This window comes from Mesoplodon bidens, assembly GCF_964165515.1.
Source record: "Mesoplodon bidens genome assembly, chromosome: 4".
Lineage (NCBI taxonomy): Eukaryota > Metazoa > Chordata > Mammalia > Artiodactyla > Ziphiidae > Mesoplodon > Mesoplodon bidens.
This window is the reverse complement of record NC_138160.1, coordinates 143,981,516-143,999,749: the sequence shown is the minus strand read 5'-3', so window position 1 is coordinate 143,999,749 and position 18,234 is coordinate 143,981,516. Positions and strand designations below refer to the sequence as shown.

General features: G+C 48.9%; 1 protein-coding gene across 2 annotated transcripts; it reads right to left on the bottom strand.

Annotated features, from left to right (window-relative positions):
- Nucleotides 1-124: 124 nt before the first annotated feature.
- ECSIT (ECSIT signaling integrator) lies at nt 125-16,827 on the bottom strand. 2 transcript variants are annotated; one of them, XM_081233330.1, is made up of 8 exons: nt 16,749-16,827; nt 10,915-11,033; nt 6,281-6,698; nt 5,843-6,066; nt 1,580-1,679; nt 1,303-1,451; nt 1,028-1,133; nt 125-463 (listed from the first exon to the last, which is right to left on the bottom strand). In XM_081233330.1, exons 2-8 carry the CDS (start codon nt 11,008-11,010, stop codon nt 216-218), a joined length of 1,341 nt encoding a protein of 446 aa, XP_081089456.1. In that variant the 5' UTR covers nt 11,011-11,033; nt 16,749-16,827; the 3' UTR covers nt 125-215. The 2 variants fall into 2 exon arrangements, with proteins under 2 accessions (XP_081089456.1, XP_081089457.1); XM_081233331.1 differs by having other exon boundaries at nt 1,580-1,637.
- Nucleotides 16,828-18,234: the final 1,407 nt, after the last annotated feature.

Here is an 18,234-nt window from a genome sequence, read left to right as displayed (position 1 = left end):
CGGACGGAAGGCCAGCGGCTCGACCCGTCAGTTCTGGATGATGTCTCCATTACTTGAAAAGACGTGACACCAGGCATTAAAGGGGCAGGGACGCTACACTGCCAGAGAGGAGGCAAGGCAGCCCCAAGCCGGAAAACTTTTATTTGCTGTACACTAAAAGGTCATCTCATGCTTTCACACCAGTCCACAGCCTGTGCTCCTGTGACTGCTCAGGCTCAGCTCTGGCTCTGCTGCTGTCGCTGGTGATTGTTTTCCTCTTCTTCCTGGCCCTCGGGTGGGGTCAGGGGTGGCTCCTCCAGCCCTGAGGATGCCAGGAGCTCCCCGGAGGACCCTGACAAGCGGAAGACCACCGGGATGCGGGCCAGGGCTGGGTTGGTCTCCTGCAGGCCCTGGATCCACTTGGCCAGCGTGGCCTGGTCATGGGCACCTGCCATGCATATGGCGAAGACAGGGCCTTCCTCCACTGTCGGGAGAGACAGGCCCTCAGTTTGTGCAGTAGGGACTGGGGCAGCCCCCTCAAGCCCACACCCCTTCCAAGCCAAGGATGGGGGCTTTAAGCTCCCTTTTGCCTTTTGTGTGTGTCCAAGCCTTTGCACATGCTCTGCCTAGCCTGCCTGTCCCACGCTTCACCTAGGTGACACCTCCTGGCTCAAGTTTCCACCAGGAAATCCTCCTGACTCCCACCTGAGGCTGAGTTGTGTGCTCCTCCCCTGGGACCCCAAGATGTAACTTGTGTGATCCACCGCTGGCCTGAAGGAAGGGACTGGGCCTGTCCTGGTCATGCCCAGTAGCCAGCACAGAGGTGCTCCATAAATGTTTGAAGAAGGAAATGACTGAGGGCTGACAGGTCTGGAGCCCCTGAGCGGTGAGTTTTGTGCTTTCGTGGGGGGAGGTGGTGGGGGGGTGGTGTGTGTGTGTGTGTGTGTGTGTAACTGGAGTAGGTCTCGGCCTGGGCCCCATCCCTCGACTCCAGAGGTGGCACCCCATCCCGTGCAGTGTTCAGAATCCTACCCATCCCAGTTTTTACCTTCATTGATGTTAAACTCGTAGTCATCCCAGCTGCTCCTCCCGTAGGCCAGGTCTAGCTGCATGGGGTAGTAGAGGTTCCACTCCTCTGGAACCTCCTCCACTTCCTAACCCGGGGGCGGGGGGGAGGGGAGGTGCAGGCAGAGTCAGAGGCCCAGGATGTTGCAGCCACCTGCCGCCTCTCCCCTGGCCCCTGCCCTCCCATCCCCCCACCCCCCTCCCCACCTTTGAGCCAACTCACTCTTACCACCCCCGACTCCCGCTTTGGGTCCTCACCCTCTCCTCGGGGGGCAGCAAGTCAGCTCTGAGGATGTGGTAATAGACGCATTTGTCTCGAAGCCACAGGGAGAAGGGACCCTCAACGAAGATCGGGCGGGCTGGGTTGTGGTGGGCCAGGGCGGCCTGCTGATCAGGACTCTGGATTCCTGGTGTGGAGACACACATTCCCGGGGCGTCCTGGCTGAGGGGCTGTGCCCAGAGGCCCAGGGAGGCCACCCAGCAGGACTGCTAAGAACCCGGCGCTCGCTCCCTCCCTCCCTTCGCAGGACCTTACCTATGATGTGGGGCTCCGTGGGATCCGTGGCATCTGTGGAGTCTTTGGACAAAGGCACCTGCAAAGAAAGTTGGGGTGGAAGCTTGCGGCCCCACAGCCCCTACGGAGGAGCCCGGGAGAGAGAAATGGGGATTCCAGTGAATTCAGGGCCCCTCTTGGGTCTGTCTACTGGGCCTCCCACAATCACTCGAGCCCACCACCTTCTTGCTTCTATCTAATTGGGTAAGAGCCACTGACCCTGGATATACTCACATGGAGGGAACCCTGGAGCTGGCCCACCTGCATTAAAATCCTGGCTCTGCCACTGTCCACATGACCTTGGCTAAGTCACCGTGTGCCTCAGTTTCCCGAATTCAAAATGGGGGCAATAACAGCACTTAGTTGAGATGGTTCTAAAATGCCGAGAACGATGCCTGGCACGTGCTAAGTGCTCAGTGCATGTGAAATTTAAAAAAGGAAAAGAATTTCATGCAAACAGAATATGCCAGGAAGGAGACACAAGAAGCAAGTCACAGTGCTTGCCTCTGTGGACGGCAGGGAGGGAAAGAATAGCCTTTTGTAGCTTTCTAATTTTACACTCTGAAATGTGATTTTAAAAACTAAATGAGGGACTTCCTTGGTGGTCCAGTGGTTAAGACTTTGCCTTCCAGTGCAGGGGGTGTGAGTCGATACCTGGTTGGGGAGCTAAGATCCCACATGCCTTGCGGCCAAAGAATCAAAACATAAAACAGAAGCAATATTGTAACAAATTTAATAAAGATTAAAAAAAATAATGGTACACATCAAAAAAAAAAGTCTTAAAAAAAAACCAAAACAACTAAATGAGGGAATTCCCTGGTGGTCCAGTGGTTAGGACTCGACACTTTCACTGTGGTGGCCCAGATTCAATCCCTGGCTGGGGAACCAAGATCCTGCAAGCCAAGCAGCGTGGCTAAAAAACAAAAACCAAAACTAAATGAAATTCATTTTTGAAAAAAATGTGCATACTCTGACTGAAATACCTGTGAGTGGACAACTGCTGGCACACATATCCTCCACCCTTTCAGGTTAAAAGGAATGGACTCCTTTGGGACTTCCCTGGCGGTCCAGTGGTTCAGACTTCGCCTTCCAATGCAGGGGGTATGGGTTCGATCCCTGGTCGGGGAACTAAAATCCCACATGCCTTGCGGCCAAAAAACCAAAACATAAAACAGAAGCGATACTGTAAGAAATTCAATAAAGACTTTAAAAATGGTCCACATCAAAAAAAAAATCCAAAAATACTTAATTAAAAAAAAAAGGGGCTCCCAGCCATGTTATTAAGTGAGAACAGCAAAAGGCGAGGTGCAGAATATGTGTATGTATAATGCGCTGCCATTGGAGAAACATCTTTAAAAGTGTAGGTTTTGCTCCTGGGCCCTTTTACTGGACAATATATTTATACCGATTTTTCATTTCAAATTTAACACTATGGATTTTTTCTTTTTTTAACATTTCGATTGTATATCTTTTTCTCTCACAGTCAAAGTCTTGGTTCCTATTACAAGTAATACACATGCTTATTTGACTTATCCATCAATATACATAAATGATTCTGATATTACAGCTGACCATAATGCTAGGGGATTAAGTTCAGGATTCTCAGAATGCAGGCCACTAAGGATGTCAGACAACAGTGACTCAGAATTTTTTTCTCTCAGTGGTTATGTTGTCAATTGGATATTTAGCCACATGTGTTTGTTTTCAACTTTGGCGGGTTCTTTCCCCTCTTTTTTGATTATATATATATATATATATATATGTATATATATATATATATATATATTTTTTTTTTTTTTTGCAGTACGCGGGCCTCTCACTGTTGTGGCCTCTCCCGTTGCGGAGCACAGGCTCTGGACGCGCAGACTCAGCGGCCATGGCTCACGGGCCCAGCCGCTCCGCAGCATGTGGGATCTTCCCAGACCGGGGCACGAACCCGTGTCCCCTGCATTGGCAGGCGGACTCTCAACCACTGCGCCACCAGGGAAGCCCTATATATATATTTGATAGTCTAAACATTTCCATAGTTTAGAAGCCAACCCATATTAAATAGATGTCTCCCTCCCATTCCTTTTCTCTCTACCCCCATCTCCTCTGCCTGCCCAGAGATGACCATTTTTACCCATATCTGACTTATCTTTGCATTACTTATTTTTTAAATTTTTTTATTTTTTGAGCACGCCGCCTGGCTTGCGTGATCTTAGTTCCCTGACCAGGGATTGAACCCGGGCCCTTGTCAGTGAGAGCTCTGAGTCCTAACCACTGGATCGCCAGGGAATTCCCTGCATTATTTATTCTTGTGAAAATAAACAAATAGATATATGCCTTTTTATTTCTCCTCCCTTCTCACACTTTAGGTGGCTTACTACACCATGTGCATGCCTCACCCTTTCACTTTTTTCACCAGTCTTTGATTGAGGTGCCACAGTGGACATGGACAAGTCCCTCTTGATGGATACTTGGATTGTTCCCATGCTAAATCTAGGTGGTGTCAAACAACAAGGTCCTACTGTATAGCACAGGGAACTATATTCAAGATCTTGTAATAAAGTATAATGGAAAAGAATCTGAAAAAATATGTATGTATACATATATATATATATATATATATATATAACTGAATCACTTTGCTGTACACCAGAAACTAACACAACATTTAAAATCAACTATACTTCAATAAAGTTTTTTAAAAAATCTAGGTGGTGTAGGTGATCATTTTACCATGTTTTCAACCCTTCTGTATGCACTTTTAATAATGAAATGGGAAAAAAGGGATATTTAAATACAAAGGATATATATGCAAAAAATAAAGTATACATCTGCATGCAAATGCATAAATCTCTTGGGAAGGAGACATGGAAGTGGTCACCTCTGGGGAAGTAGCCTGGGGGCTAAAGGGTCAGGGTACGAGAGGGGAACTCTTCACTGTGTGTTCTTGTGTACCGTTTGGCTTTTTTTTTTTCCCGCTGCACCGCATGGGCTTGCAGAATCTTAGTTCTCCGACCAGGGATCGAACCCATGCAGTTCCCTGTTTGGCTTTTTAATACATTACTTTTTTTGTGGGGGGGGGGCGGCGTGCCGCCCGACTTGTGGAATCTTAGTTCCCTGACCAGGGATGGAACCCAGGCCCTCAGTAGTGAAAGCGCAGAGTCCTAACTACTGGACCACCAGGGAATTCCTTTTAATGCATTACTTTAAAAAACAAAGAAATGAGTTAAAAACTGCACTTCCTCTGCAATATGTTCTCTCACTGGGACACCGCATCACCACTCTCCTAGCCCCTCTGTCCTCTTCGCCTTGCCCCCAATCCAACACCATCCACACGGCCCCCAAGGGGCGCTTTCAAAAGCGCAAATCCTTCCAGAAACTTGACTTGCACCCTAACCCTCCTCTTCTTAAAACCTCCCCGTGGCCCTCTCATCACTAACCCGGTGTCCTACATGCCTCTTCTCTCTCACCCCAACTCCCTGCTCCGGCCAAAGGAAGCCCTTTCAGCATCTCCAGCCACTCCCAGCCACCCTCGAGCCCTGGCCCATGCTGCTCCCTCTGCCTGGAATGCTCTCCTCACCTCTTCTGTTCTGCCTGTGCCCAGCTCACCCTCACCTCCTCCAGGAAGCCCTCCCTGCTCCCTTTTGGGCTCCTGCAGCCCCCAGGGCTTCTCCATCTCCAAACCAGCAGTTCTGAGGGAAACCATTAACTGGGGTCCGCCTCCAGGACCAGACGACAAGTGCTGTGAGGGGCTCTCTTCTGGTCCCCCGTGTGGCCCGGCATGAGTGGGACCCCCAGGATATGGGGAATATTTCATTTAGTCATTTGACAAGCAGCTGTGGAATGTCCGCTTTGTGCCAGAACCTATGCTGGGCCTTGGGAGACACAGGTGAAACTGAGTCACGGGGAACCAGGCTCAACCAGGGTGGTCAGGAAAGAGGTCCTGACGAAAGGTCGGTGGAACTCAGACCTGAAGGAAGTGAAGTCCCGGAGGAAGGGTGTTCCTGGCAGAGGGAACAGCAAACACAAAGGCCTCAGGAGGGAGCTGCCACAGACTGCTCAAGGAACAGAAAGCCACGCCCGGAATACAGTGAATGTGGGGAGAGGGGCCGAGGTCAGAGGTCAAGCTGTGCCAAGGGCCCTGGACTCTAGCGGAGGCTCTGCCAGCGAATCACGGCCTGTCTCACCACAATCACTTGGGCTTACTAAAGGGGGCCCTGCCCCAGAGGCGGCCGAGGATGTGGACGGGGTGGATACCTGATAGACGGTGACCCTGGCACTGAGGTCGGGCTCCATGTGCCGCAGGGCCAAACTGGCCAGGTCCACTGGGTCCTTGGGCAGGTCCCGGGGCACGGGGAAGGGGTTGATATTCTTGAAGCGGGTGAACCACAGCTTCATGCGCACAAACTTGAGCATGGGGTAGCTTTTGCGTCCAAATATCTGAATGAGCAGGAACTCCGTCTCCTTGTTGGGCATCACCCCTGTGCCAGGCAGATGGAGGCTGAGCCTCAGGGAGGGAGCAGAAGAGGGAAGGGATGATGGGAGACAGAGATGAGCAAGAGATGGGGGTGGGTGCGCAGAGGACGAAGCCAGACAGAGAGGAGAGGAGTCAGAGCCAAGGAGCCATGGAGGGCCCCGAGACCCTGGAGAGGGAGGTGGCCCCCGCCTCCGCCTGAGCTGGCCTGCTGGCCTTACCGTGGTTCTCCATCTGCTCCAGGACAGCGATCCCGCACTCCTGCTGCCGTGGGTAGTGGAGGAAGATGCTGTGGAAGATGTTGCGAGGCCGGAAGACCTCCTTGGGGAAGATGTCGAGCAGCAGGTTGTAGACAGCCAGGTCCCGCTCGACACCGTACTCCCGCATCTTGCGCAGGGCCAGGTAGATGAAGTCGACGTGGCCCCGCTTGTGCACGTTGTACTGCGTAAAGTTCTGCACCGCCTGCACGAAGCTCGCCTTGTCCCGCACCCCATCTGGCGCCTGCCTAAACAGCTCCTCGTGGGGTGCCAGGGCCTTGACCGGCCCCCTCGGGGGTTCGGGTGGGCGTGGGACCAGCGACGAGTCAGGGTTGTGGGCGGCTGTGCTGCAGTGGAGGCCCCGCAGGGCCTGGGGCGGCACCTGCGGATAGAGAACCACTGCTGGAATGTGGGTCTCCCAGTGCCCCCGGGGGGACTGCCGCACTGGCTCTTTGCTCAGAAAGGTGCCAGCAGGCCTCCCTAAGGGCCTCTGAAGCAGTGTGGTGCGCGGGTTACAGACCCATGATCAGGCACCATCACAAAGTGTGAGAGAGCAATGGTAGCGCCCCGACGGAGGCAATGTTCACCACGATGACAAACACACACCCTCTGACGCAGCAATCCTGCATCTGGTATTTAAATCGGATAGTTCTAAAAGCACCTGCACCAAATGACTTTTGTGCATCTGCTGCGTCAGTGGAAATGGCCCAAATGTGCATCGGCAAGGAAATAACTTAGCAAATGGCCAAGAACCTGGACAAGGAGCACCTACCGCTGTAAGGCACACTGAGGAAGTCTTGTGTGACTGGAGTGAGCCCCAAGGTATATCATTAAATGAAAAAAAAGCAAGGTGTGAAACAGTGTGTACAGTAGCTTCCCATGTGTGTAAAAAAAAAAGAAAACAACAGCTTATATATAGTTGGTCCTCATTATTTGCGAATTCCATGTTTGCAAATTTGCCTACTTGCTAAAATTCATTTATACTCCCAAAGCCAATACTCTTGGCACTTTCTGGCCATTTGCAGACACGTGCAGGGGGGTGGAAAGTTGAGTTGCCCAGCGCCTATATTTCCAGCTGAGATGGAACAAGGCAATGCTCGGCCTTCTTGTATCAGCCCCCATGCTGTCAACAAGTGTCCTTTTATTTTATATTGTATTATTTTATTTTATTTTTTGGCCGTGCTGCATGTCTTGCGGGAACTAGTTCCCCAACCAGGGATCGAACCTGGGTTCCCGGCAGTGAAAGCACTGAGTCCTAACCGCTCGACTGCCAGGGAATTCCCAACAAGTGGGAATTTATTACTATTTTAAAATTTTTGGCTATGTTGGGTCTTCGTTGCTGTGCGTGGGCTTTCTCTAGTTGTGGCGAGCGGGTGCTACTCTTTGTTGAGGTGTGCAGGCTTCTCATTGCGGTGGCTTCTCTTGTTGCGGAGCACAGGCTCTAGGCATGTGGGCTTCAGTAGTTGTGGCTCACGGGCTCTAGAATGCAAGCTCAGTAGTTGTGGCGCACGGGCTTAGTTGCTCCGCAACATGTGGGATCTTGCAGGACCGGGGCACGAACCTGTGTCCCCTGCATCGGCAGGCGGACTCTCAACCACTGCGCCACCAGGGAAGCCCTGTTTTCTGCATCTTTTTTGTTGATTTGTGGTTGAAAAGGACCCCTAAGCCTGCCTAGTGTTCCTACGTGCAAGAAAGCCCTGCTGTTCCTTAGAGAAGATACATGTGGTAGGTAAGCTCAGGCATGAGTTATAGTGCTGTTGGCCATGAGTTCAATGTTAATGAATCAAAAATCTATATTAAATAGAATGTCTTGGGCTTCCCTGGCGGCACAGTGGTTGGGAGTGCGCCTGCCGATGCAGGGGACACGGGTTTGTGTCCCGGTCCGGGAGGATCCCACATGCCGCGGAGCGGCTGGGCCCGTGAGCCATGGCCACTGAACCTGTGTGTCCGGAGCCTGTGCTCCGCAACGGGAGAGGCCACAGCAGTGAGAGGCCTGCGTACTTCAAAAAAAAAAAGAAAAAAGAATGTCTTTTTTTTTTTTTTTCGGTACGCGGGCCTCTCACTGCTGTGGCCTCTCCCGTTGCAGAGCACAGGCTCCGGACGCGCAGGCTCAGTGGCCATGGCTGACGGGCCCAGCCGCTCCGCGGCAGGTGGGATCCTCCCGGACCGGGGCACAAACCTGTGCCCCCTGCATCGGCAGGCGGACTCTCAACCACTGCGCTACCAGGGAAGCCCAAAAGAATGTCTTTAAACAGAAACACACATACAACAAGGTTATGATTAACTGGTTGATGAAAATGTTATGACCTGAGGCTCACAGGGACCCTATCCCGTATCTCCCCTGGCAGCAATGGTTTGGTATTCGCTAATTCAGCGTATGCAGTGACTTTCTAGAATGTTACTGTGAATAATGAGAATCGACTGTATGGATACATATATTTTGCTTTTGTGAAAAACATCTCTGGAAGGAAGTACAATAAGTGGGCAACATCTTGCCTCTAGAGAAGGGAGCTAAGCAGTGGCCAGGCAAGAGAGAGAGAGACCCTTGTCACAGTATAGCCTCAGAACTTTTTGAATTTTGAACTATACTGTCTGCTGTAATTACCTATTTAAAAGATAGATTTCAAAAACTGAGTTGAGGGAATTCCCTTGCAATTCAGTAGTTAGGACTCCATGCTTTCAATGCTGAGGGCCTAGGTTCAATCCATGGTCAGGGAACTAAGATCCCACAAGCCGCGTGGCATGGCCAAAAAAAAAAAAAAAATTGAGTTGAAAAAAGAAAATGCAGATTCTGGAGTCAGCAGGAGCCTCGGCTTGACTGTCCTCCACCCGGTGATACCCACATCCCACTCTACTGCTCAGGCCTCTCTCCCCATCTATTATGATTGTACCTCCCTTGGGTCAAGGAGATCTTGTTCCCCAGAGTGGGGAGTGCATGCTGCTGGGAGCAGGTCAGATCCCTCTAGAACAGAAGTTGGCAAACTACAGTCTGTGGGGCAAATCCAATCAGCTGCCTGCTTTTGTCAATAAAGTTTTATTGGAACACAGCCATATGCCTTCATTATGTCTGGTCTGGGGCTGGTTTGTGCTGCAGTGGCAGAGTTGAGTAGTTGTGACAGAGACCACATGGCCTACAAAGCCAAAAGCATTTACTGTCTTACCCTTTACAAAAAAGTTTGCCAACCCCTGCTCTAGATGGTACCCTAATAGATTTATTTTCATTTAAATTGATTGTTTAAATTAGAATGGTTATACATAAGGCATCTTTTCAAATATATGGCTAATAAGAGCTAACATTTACAGAATATTTTTTCTTTTTTTTTTGGCTGGGCTGTGTGGCTTGAGGGATCTCAGTTCCCCTACCAGGGATTGAACCTGGGTCCCCTGCAGTGGGAACGCAGAGTCCTAACCACTGGACCACCAGGGAAGTCCCTTATGGAATATTCTTATGTTCCAGGCATTGTTGAGCACTTTCTGAGAGTGAGGCTCATTTACTCTTCTCAACTGTCCATTGAAGGAGTGCCTCTTCGTGTACCCATTTTAGAGATGAGGAAACTGAGGCCCTGGGAGATGAAACAAGATGCCTGGTGCCACACAGCAGCAAAGCAGCAGAGCTGAGATTGGAGCCCTCTGTTCTGCTGCACCCAATAGCCGTCCCAATATCCTGCTTAGGTAAGGAGATGTTTTTTTAAAAAAAGGCATTCAGTTAAAGTGAAAGTGTGGAACTTCCCTGGTGGAGCAGTGGTTAAGAATCCGCCTGCCAATGCAGGGGACATGGGTTCGAGCCCTGGTCCGGGAAGATCCCACATGCTGCAGAGCAACTAAGCCCGTGCGACACAACTACTGAGCCTGAGCTCTAGAGCCCGTGAGCCACAACTACTGAGCCTGTATGCCACAACTACTGAAGCCCACGCACCTAGAGCCAGTGCTCCGCAACAAAGAGAAGCCACCGCAATGAAGAGTAGCCCCCACTCGCTGCAACTAGAGAAAGCCTGTGCACACCAATGAAGACCCAATGCAGCCAAAAATAAATAAATAAATAAATAAATGTATATTAAAAATAAATAAATAAAGTGAAAGTGTAGGCAACTAATACTACAGGTGGTATGTGCATAGGGCAGAAAGCAGAAAGGAAGCTCTAGAATGCTCCAAAGAAGGGGAGACACCACAAATGAGATAATGCAAATGAAATGCATAGCACAGGGCCTGGCCCAGAGGAAGTGCTCAGTGAGGGAGCTATTAATATTGTCACCATCATCACCATCCTTGTTATAATTTGGCCGTTGATCAGCCTAGTCACTTAGGGTAAAGGAATGAAATTCAATTCACATCTTTACAAGTGAATACAGGAGTCACCCAGAGTCACCACCCAAATCTACTTAGCTCAGACCTTCTTGATTTCAAATTCAAGCCCCTCACTCATGGGGGCACCAACACTTCTTAAAAGGAGAAGAGACATTCAACTGGCCCTCAGAGCAGACAGGCCAGCCCAGACCCCCCCACCCCCACCCCCGCCACCTGGAGCTGGCTTCACTGGGAGGGCTTGTGAGCAAATCCCAGGCCTGCCTGCCTCTCTGCACCCCATGACTGGCAGTTACCTGAGAGAAGGGGCCTCCAGTGAGGGCAGTGCTGCAGATACCTCCCCAGCCCCGAGAGAGGCCCCGGGCCAGCAGGATGGCTTGGGCCCAGCTCATGCCTTTGCCGGTCGGACAACCACCTAGGAAGAGAGAAGAAAGAGCATCAGCCTGGTACCCCACCCGCTAAAGGCAATGGGACCCCTCTCTTGGGCAGAGGTCACATCCCAGACTTCATGGCTAACTCACCAGCTCCACTGGTCTCCTCATGCACAAGGTGGAGCAGCAGTGACTGTTACGATCAAGGGTCCCTGTTCTTCTGGGCCAAACCCTTCACTATCTTGAGGAATTTGCTCCTGCATTCGTCCCCCTCTCTACCAGATCATTCTGTTTTGTTTAACAGCTTTATTTGTGTACCATACAGTTGAACCTAAGTACAAAATTCAATGTGTTTTCAGTAGTTGACCCTTGAACAACACTGGTTTAACTGCATGGGTCCACTTACACGCTGATTTTTTTTCAGTAAATATGTACTACAGTACTACGTGACCTGTGGTTGGTTGAATCTAAGGATGTGGAACCGTGGATATGAAGGGCGGACTATAAAGTTATATTTGGATTTTTAACTGTGAGGAGGGTTGGCACCCCTAACCCCTACATTGTTCGAGGGTCAACTGTATATTCACAGAATTGTGCAACCATCACTAAATCTAATTTTAGAACACTTTTGTCACCCCCCCCAAAAAACACCTATACCCATTAGCAGTCCCTCTATTTCCCCTCACCCTCAACCCTAGGCAACCCCTAATCTAGTGTCTATAAATTTGCCTACTCTGGGAATTTCATATAAATGGAATCATGTAATATGGGCTCTTTTTTTTTTTTTTTTTTTTTTTGCTGTACGCGGGCCTCTCACTGCTGTGGCCTCTCCCGTTGCGGAGCACAGGCTCCGGACACACAGGCTCCACGGCCATGGCTCGCGGGCCCAGCCGCTGCGCGGCATGTGGGATCTTCCGGGATAGGGGCACGAACCCGTGTCCCCTGCATCGGCAGGCGGACTCTCAACCACTGCGCCACCAGGGAAGCCCATATGGGCTCTTTTGTGACTGCCTTCTTTCACTTAACATGTTTTAAAGGTTTATCCACGTTGTAATATGTATCAGACTTCATTCCTTTTAATTGCCAAAAATTTTTCATTATATGGATGTAACCATATTTTATTTACCCATTCAATTGATGAACACTTGCAGTTCTTCCTACTTTTTGACTATATGACTATTGCTGCTATGAACACTTGTGTAGCTTTTGTATGAACACATGTTTACACTTCTCTTGGGTATATACTTAGAAATCAAATTGCTGGGACATATAGTAACTCTGTGTTTAATCATTTGAGAAACTGCCCAAGTGTTTTCCGAAGTGGCTGCACCACTTTACATCCCCACCAGCAATGTATGAGTTCCAATTTCTCTGCATTCTTGCCAATACTTGCTGTTGTCTTTCTTTTTGATTACAGACATCCTAATGGGTGTGAAGTGGTATCTCAATGTGGTTCCGATTTGCATTTCCCTAAAAGTTGATGATGATGAGCATCTTTTCATGGGCTTATTGGCCATTTGTGTATCTTCTTCAGAGAAATGTCTATTTAGATCCTTTGTCCATTTAAAAATTAGGTTATTTATCTTTTTATTATTGAGTTATTTATATATTCTGGATACTAGAAGCTTATGATTTACAAATACTTTCATTCTTTGAATTGTCTTTCACTTTCTTGATGTTATTGTTTGCAGCACAAATGTTTAATTCCAGTGAAATCCAATTTCTGTTTTACTTTTGTAGCTGTGCTTTTGATGTTTTATCTAAGAAACCATTGCCTGACCCAAGGTCATGAAGATTTACTCCTATGTTTTCTTCTAGAAGTTTTGTTTGTTTTGGCCACACCTCGTGGCTTGTGGGGATCTTAGTTGCCCCACCAGGGATGGAATCCGTGCCCCCTGCAGTGGAAGCTCAAGAGTCCTAACCACTGGACCACCAGGGAATTCCCCTCTGATCCATTCTGAATTAATCTTTGCGAATGGTGTGAGGAAGGGGTTCATTTCATGTAGATATCCAGTTGTCCTAGTACTATTTGTTGAAGAGACTATTTTTTCTCCTTGTCACTCTTGTTGAAAATCAATTGACCATAAATGTAAGGGTGTACTTTTGGGCTCTCAATTTAATTCTCTTGATCTATATGTTGAGCCTTATGCCAATACCACACTGTTGTGATTACTGTAGCTTGTAGGTTCTGAAATTGGGAAGTGTTAAGTCCTCCTATTTTGTTCTTCTTTTACAATATTATTTGGCTATTCTGGATCCCTCACTATTACATATAAATTTTAGAATCAGCTGTCAATTTCTGGAAAAAATCCAGCTGGGATTCTGGTAGGGATTGTGTTGAATCTGTAGAACAGTTTGGGAAATATTGGTATCTTAATAATATTGTCTTCTGATCCATGAACATGGGATACCTCTCCATTAATTTAGATCTTCTTTAATTTCTCTCAATGATGTTTTACAGTTTTCAGTGTAGAAGTCCTTTACTTCTTTTGTTAAATTTATTTGTAAGTATCTTATTCTTTATGAAGCTATTGTATAATTTCATTTTCACATTGTTCATTGCTAGTGTACAGAAACACAATTTATTTTTATGTGTTGATCTTGTATCTTGCAACCCTGCTGAACTTGCATTAGTCCTAATCGTTTTTTTTTTAAATTGGATTCCCTGAGATTTTCTACATACAAGATCATGTCACCTGCAAACAGAGTTAGTTTTACCTCTTCCTGTCTAATCTGGATGCCTTTTATTTCTTTTTTTTGCCCAAGTGTCCTTGCTGGACCTCCAGTACAGTGTTGAATAGAAGTGGCCAGGGTGCACATCCTTGTCTTGTTCCTGATCTTAGTGGGGAAAGCATCCAGTCTTTCATCATTAAATACAATGTCAGCTGTGGGTTTTTCACAGATGACCTATCAGGTTGAGGAAATTCCTTTCCATTGCTAGATGCTGAGTATTTTTATAAGAAAGGGCATCAGATTTTGTCAAATGCTTTTTTTTTGCTTCTATCAAACTAATCATGTGTTTTTTGTCCTTTAATCTATTAATATGGTATATTACATTAACTGATTTTCAAATGTTAAACTCGTATTGCATTCCTCGGGCAAATTCCACTTGGTCATGGTGTATAATTCTTTTTATATGTTGTTAAAATTGGTTTGCTAGCATTTTGTTGAGGATTTTTGTATCCATGTTCATAAGAGATATTGGTCTGTAGTTTTCGTTTCTTGTCGTGTCTGTTTGGTTTAGTTTCGGGGTAATGTTGGCCTCATAAAATGAGTTGGGAAGTATTTGGATCACTCTTATCACCGTTTAAACTTTCTCTAGCATCTTCTTCCGCCTCTGCTCCACATCTCTGCTCCATTTATAGCACAGCTTCTCCCAAGAGATGTCTACATGCTGTGTTCCCTCCTCACTCTCTCCAACTTTGCTGCTGCCCCAACCACTCCACTGACACCGCTCCTGTAAAGACTCCTTGTGTCTTCGACATTTAACAAAGCCAGTGGTTATTTCTTTGGCTCATTTTGCTCAATTTCTCAGAAGGATTTGGCATAGGTGAGGTCCTCCTCCCACCTTGACACTCTTGATTTTCTTCCTAGCACCCAGGTCTATTTCCCAACCATTCAGTAAGACCTGCTTCCTTCTCTAAAGTTTGCAATGTTTGCAAACTTGAATTTGCAGATGAATCACCAAAGATCTTGTTAAAATGCAGATTCTGATTCAGTGGGTCTGGGGTGGAGCCAAAGACCATACCTCTAACAAACTTCCAAGTGTTGCTGATGCTGCTAGTCTGGAGACCACATTTTGAGTACTAAGGCTGCAAAGAGTCCCACATTCTGAATTTATCTGTCTGCTACCCTAAGGCATCATTCAGCTTCCAAGAGAGGTTCCTCTCCTCTCTGTTTTCCTGTAGGCAGCTCTAATGGTTCTTAAACTTTGTTCATATTAGAATTATCTAGGGAGCTTTAAAAATCCCCTTGTCCAGGCCATACCCCAGATATACTGAATCAAAATATCTAGAGGCATGGCCCAGGTATCAGCATTTTTTTTTTTTTTTTTTTTTTTTGCGGTACGCAGGCCTCTCACTGCTGTGGCCTCTCCCGTTGTGGAGCACAGGCTCCGGACACGCAGGCTCAGCGGCCATGGCTCACGGGCCTAGCTGCTCCGCGGCATGTGGGATCTTCCCGGACTGGGGCACGAACCCATGTCCCCGGCATCGGCAGGCGGACTCTCAACCACTGCGCCACCAGGGAAGCCCCAGGTAGCAGCATTTTAAAGCACTCCAATGACTGTAACATGCAGCTGAGATTAAGACGTTAATCTAAACCTTTGCTATTCAAAGTGTGTCCCAGGGACCAGCTGCACTGGTTATTATCATCTGTGAGCTTATTAGAAATGCAAAATCTCAGCCCTAACCCAGACCTGCTGAATCAGAATCTGCATTTTAACAAAAGTCCAGGTTTCTCCTCTGTGTGTTAAAGTCTGAGAAATGATGATCTATGCCCTGAGCTCCAGCCTCCATACCTAAATGCCACTTTGGTGTATTCCCCAGCCATCTCAAACTTATGTTGCTCCAAATTATATCCCTGCTGAAACTTGTTCCTCCTCATCCTAGCCAATGACATCACCATTCCTAGTCATTCAGACCACAAACCTGGGAATTCTGAGTCCACTGTGTCCCTCACTCCCCCATCCAATCCATCAGCTACTGCTGTTGACTGCTTCCAAATCCACCTCAAATGCATCTATTTCTCTCCATCCGCAGGCCACCACTCCAGTCCATGATCTCTTTCCACCTACCCAGCCTCACACTTCTTTCCTTACCTGCCTCCACTCAATTCTCCCCCCAGTGGTCAGAGGGAGCTTTTTAAATGTAAACTAAATTCAGTGTTCTCTGCCTAAAATCACTAATGTTATATCACACAAGATAAAATCAGACAGGGTCCGCCCCTCCAAACTCAACTCTTAGTACTGGCAGCTCCAGCTACACCGTTTCTTAAACAAAATGACTTTATTCTAGTCTCAGAGCCTTTGAACTTGCTTCTCCTTCTGTAAATTTCTCGGCCGCCCCACCCCGCCCCCATCAGTCCAGAGCTGTCTCTGGTCATTCAGGTCTACAGTCAAATAAGAAGCCTTCCCTGACCACCGCCCCACTCCCAATCTAAAGTCCCATCACCCTGATGAATGCATTTTTAGCAATTATTAGCATCTGAAATCACATGTTTCATTTACTTCTGATTTGTTCAATGTCTGGCTTCCCGGGGAGCTCGGGGATTTTTGTGTCCCTTATTGCTGCGCCTCCAGGACCTGGGACAGTACCTGGTATATGGTGGGTACCCAGCAAGTATCAGTTAATGGGAAGAGCTAAATTTCTACAAAACTTCTAAAAATCTTAATCCCTAGGCAGGGTGTACCTACAGCAGCTCTGAGGCTGGCTGCCAGGATTTTGAGTCCCTTCGGAGAAAGGGACAGACGCGGGGTCGAATTCCAGCCTAGCTGCTGACTTGCGGCGTGACCTTGGGAGAAGGCTTTAACCTCTCTGAGCCTCAGCTGTCTCATCTGCAAAATTAGAGATTAGGGATGTGGGGAGGCGGGTACAGAGAGGGCGGCTTTTTCCGCCACATCCCCGCCCCGTACCCGGAAAGGTCACGGTGCCCTGGCCCTGCAGCCGCGGCCCTCCGGGGCCGCCCTTCCGCACTGCCAGCACAGAACGGGCCGCCCCGGGGCCCAGATGTTCGCGCTTGCCTCCCCACGCGCGACCTACCTACTCACGCGGCTGGCCGCGGAATCCCGGCCGGTCCTACCCTGCCGCTGGGCGCCGCCATGTTGCACTATCCGGGTCACGGGCCGCCAAGTAGACAGCAAATCAAGAACACCAGTTTCGAGAGGTCCCTCCCCCAAGAGAGGAGCACCAATAGGAAGGCGGCAAGGCCTTGGTCCCGCCTCTTAATGTGCCAGGCCCCGCCCGCAATGAGGCAAGCGGCACCTCCTACCTAGGAATTAAGGAGTTTTGGTCCGGGAAGGAGTGAGTTAGTGCCCCATTCCCGGGCTGGGAGGCTGGACTTGGGGTGGGTGGGTGGGGCCTGTGAATCCAACTGGCAGCCCCAGTTTTCCCACCTGAAATGTGGGAATGAAATATTAAAGGTGGAAGTGATGTGGATTCCTTCATTTGTTCAACAAACATTTGAGCCAGGTGCTGAGGATTGAACACTAACATTAGGGAAGGTGGCAGGCTCTGCTAATCTAGCTTCATGGGTCTGGGCTAGTGCTTAAACCATCTGTGCATCGATTGTCTCAACCCTGCGGGGGCGGGGCTTGAGGGGCGGGGCCACGCGGAAGAGAGGGGCGGGGCCTAATTTGCCTTGTCCCCTCCACAGGTGTGTAGCCATCCTCCTCTCCCTGGCCATCAGTACCCTTTGCTGGTACAACCTGCTCTCTGTAGAGACAATCAACATCAACCTCACTCTGTAAGGGTCAGCTGGGCCCAAGTGGACATTCTCCACTTCACCCCTATTCCATGCTCCTGTAGGGGTGGGGAGTCGGCAGCATGGGGAAAGGGGGTGGACACTGCTGAGGATGTCCAGAGGAGGGAGATATCCCTCCAGGAAGGTTCTCTGAGTGAGGCTGGCCCAGCTAAGGAGCCTCATGGGCGAGCCCACTGTCTGTCTCTACCTCAGCCCAGGCAGAGCCCAGACCTGGGCCTTGACCCCTCCATGCCAGACCCCCAGCTGCCCTGTCCAGAGATGTCCAGAGTGGGGGTCCAGTGGTGCCCCCACTCCTCCCATCCCATGGACTGTGGCTGATGACTCTGGTGACCTGCTCTGTGTAGATGGGATCCAGCTGCATGCGACTGGGGGTCACATTCCTTCAATCCCCTGTCCACTTCTGAGCCCTGCTCCCTTCAGACCTGGTGGTGATTCTCCACAACAAAGATCACTTGTTCCCGTGTTACCATGCAGTTTCTCTCTTTGGCTTCTCCTGCTTCTATAAAGACCCTTGGAGACACCACCTCTCCCACTACTCTGCTCGCATGCTTTGAACATCTCCTGTGGGCTTGGTTACCATAAGCTCCAAGAGGACAGGGAGATTTTGGTTGGTTGTTTGGTGTGATGTCCCCAGCATTAGGGATGGAGCCTGGAACATGGGAAGTGCTTAATAGATGTTAGCTACAAAAATGAGTAAACGAATGGGTGAATGCTCCTGAAGCTCACCCGAACCTTTAAAGCCTGCAAACGGTCCCTTGTGACAGC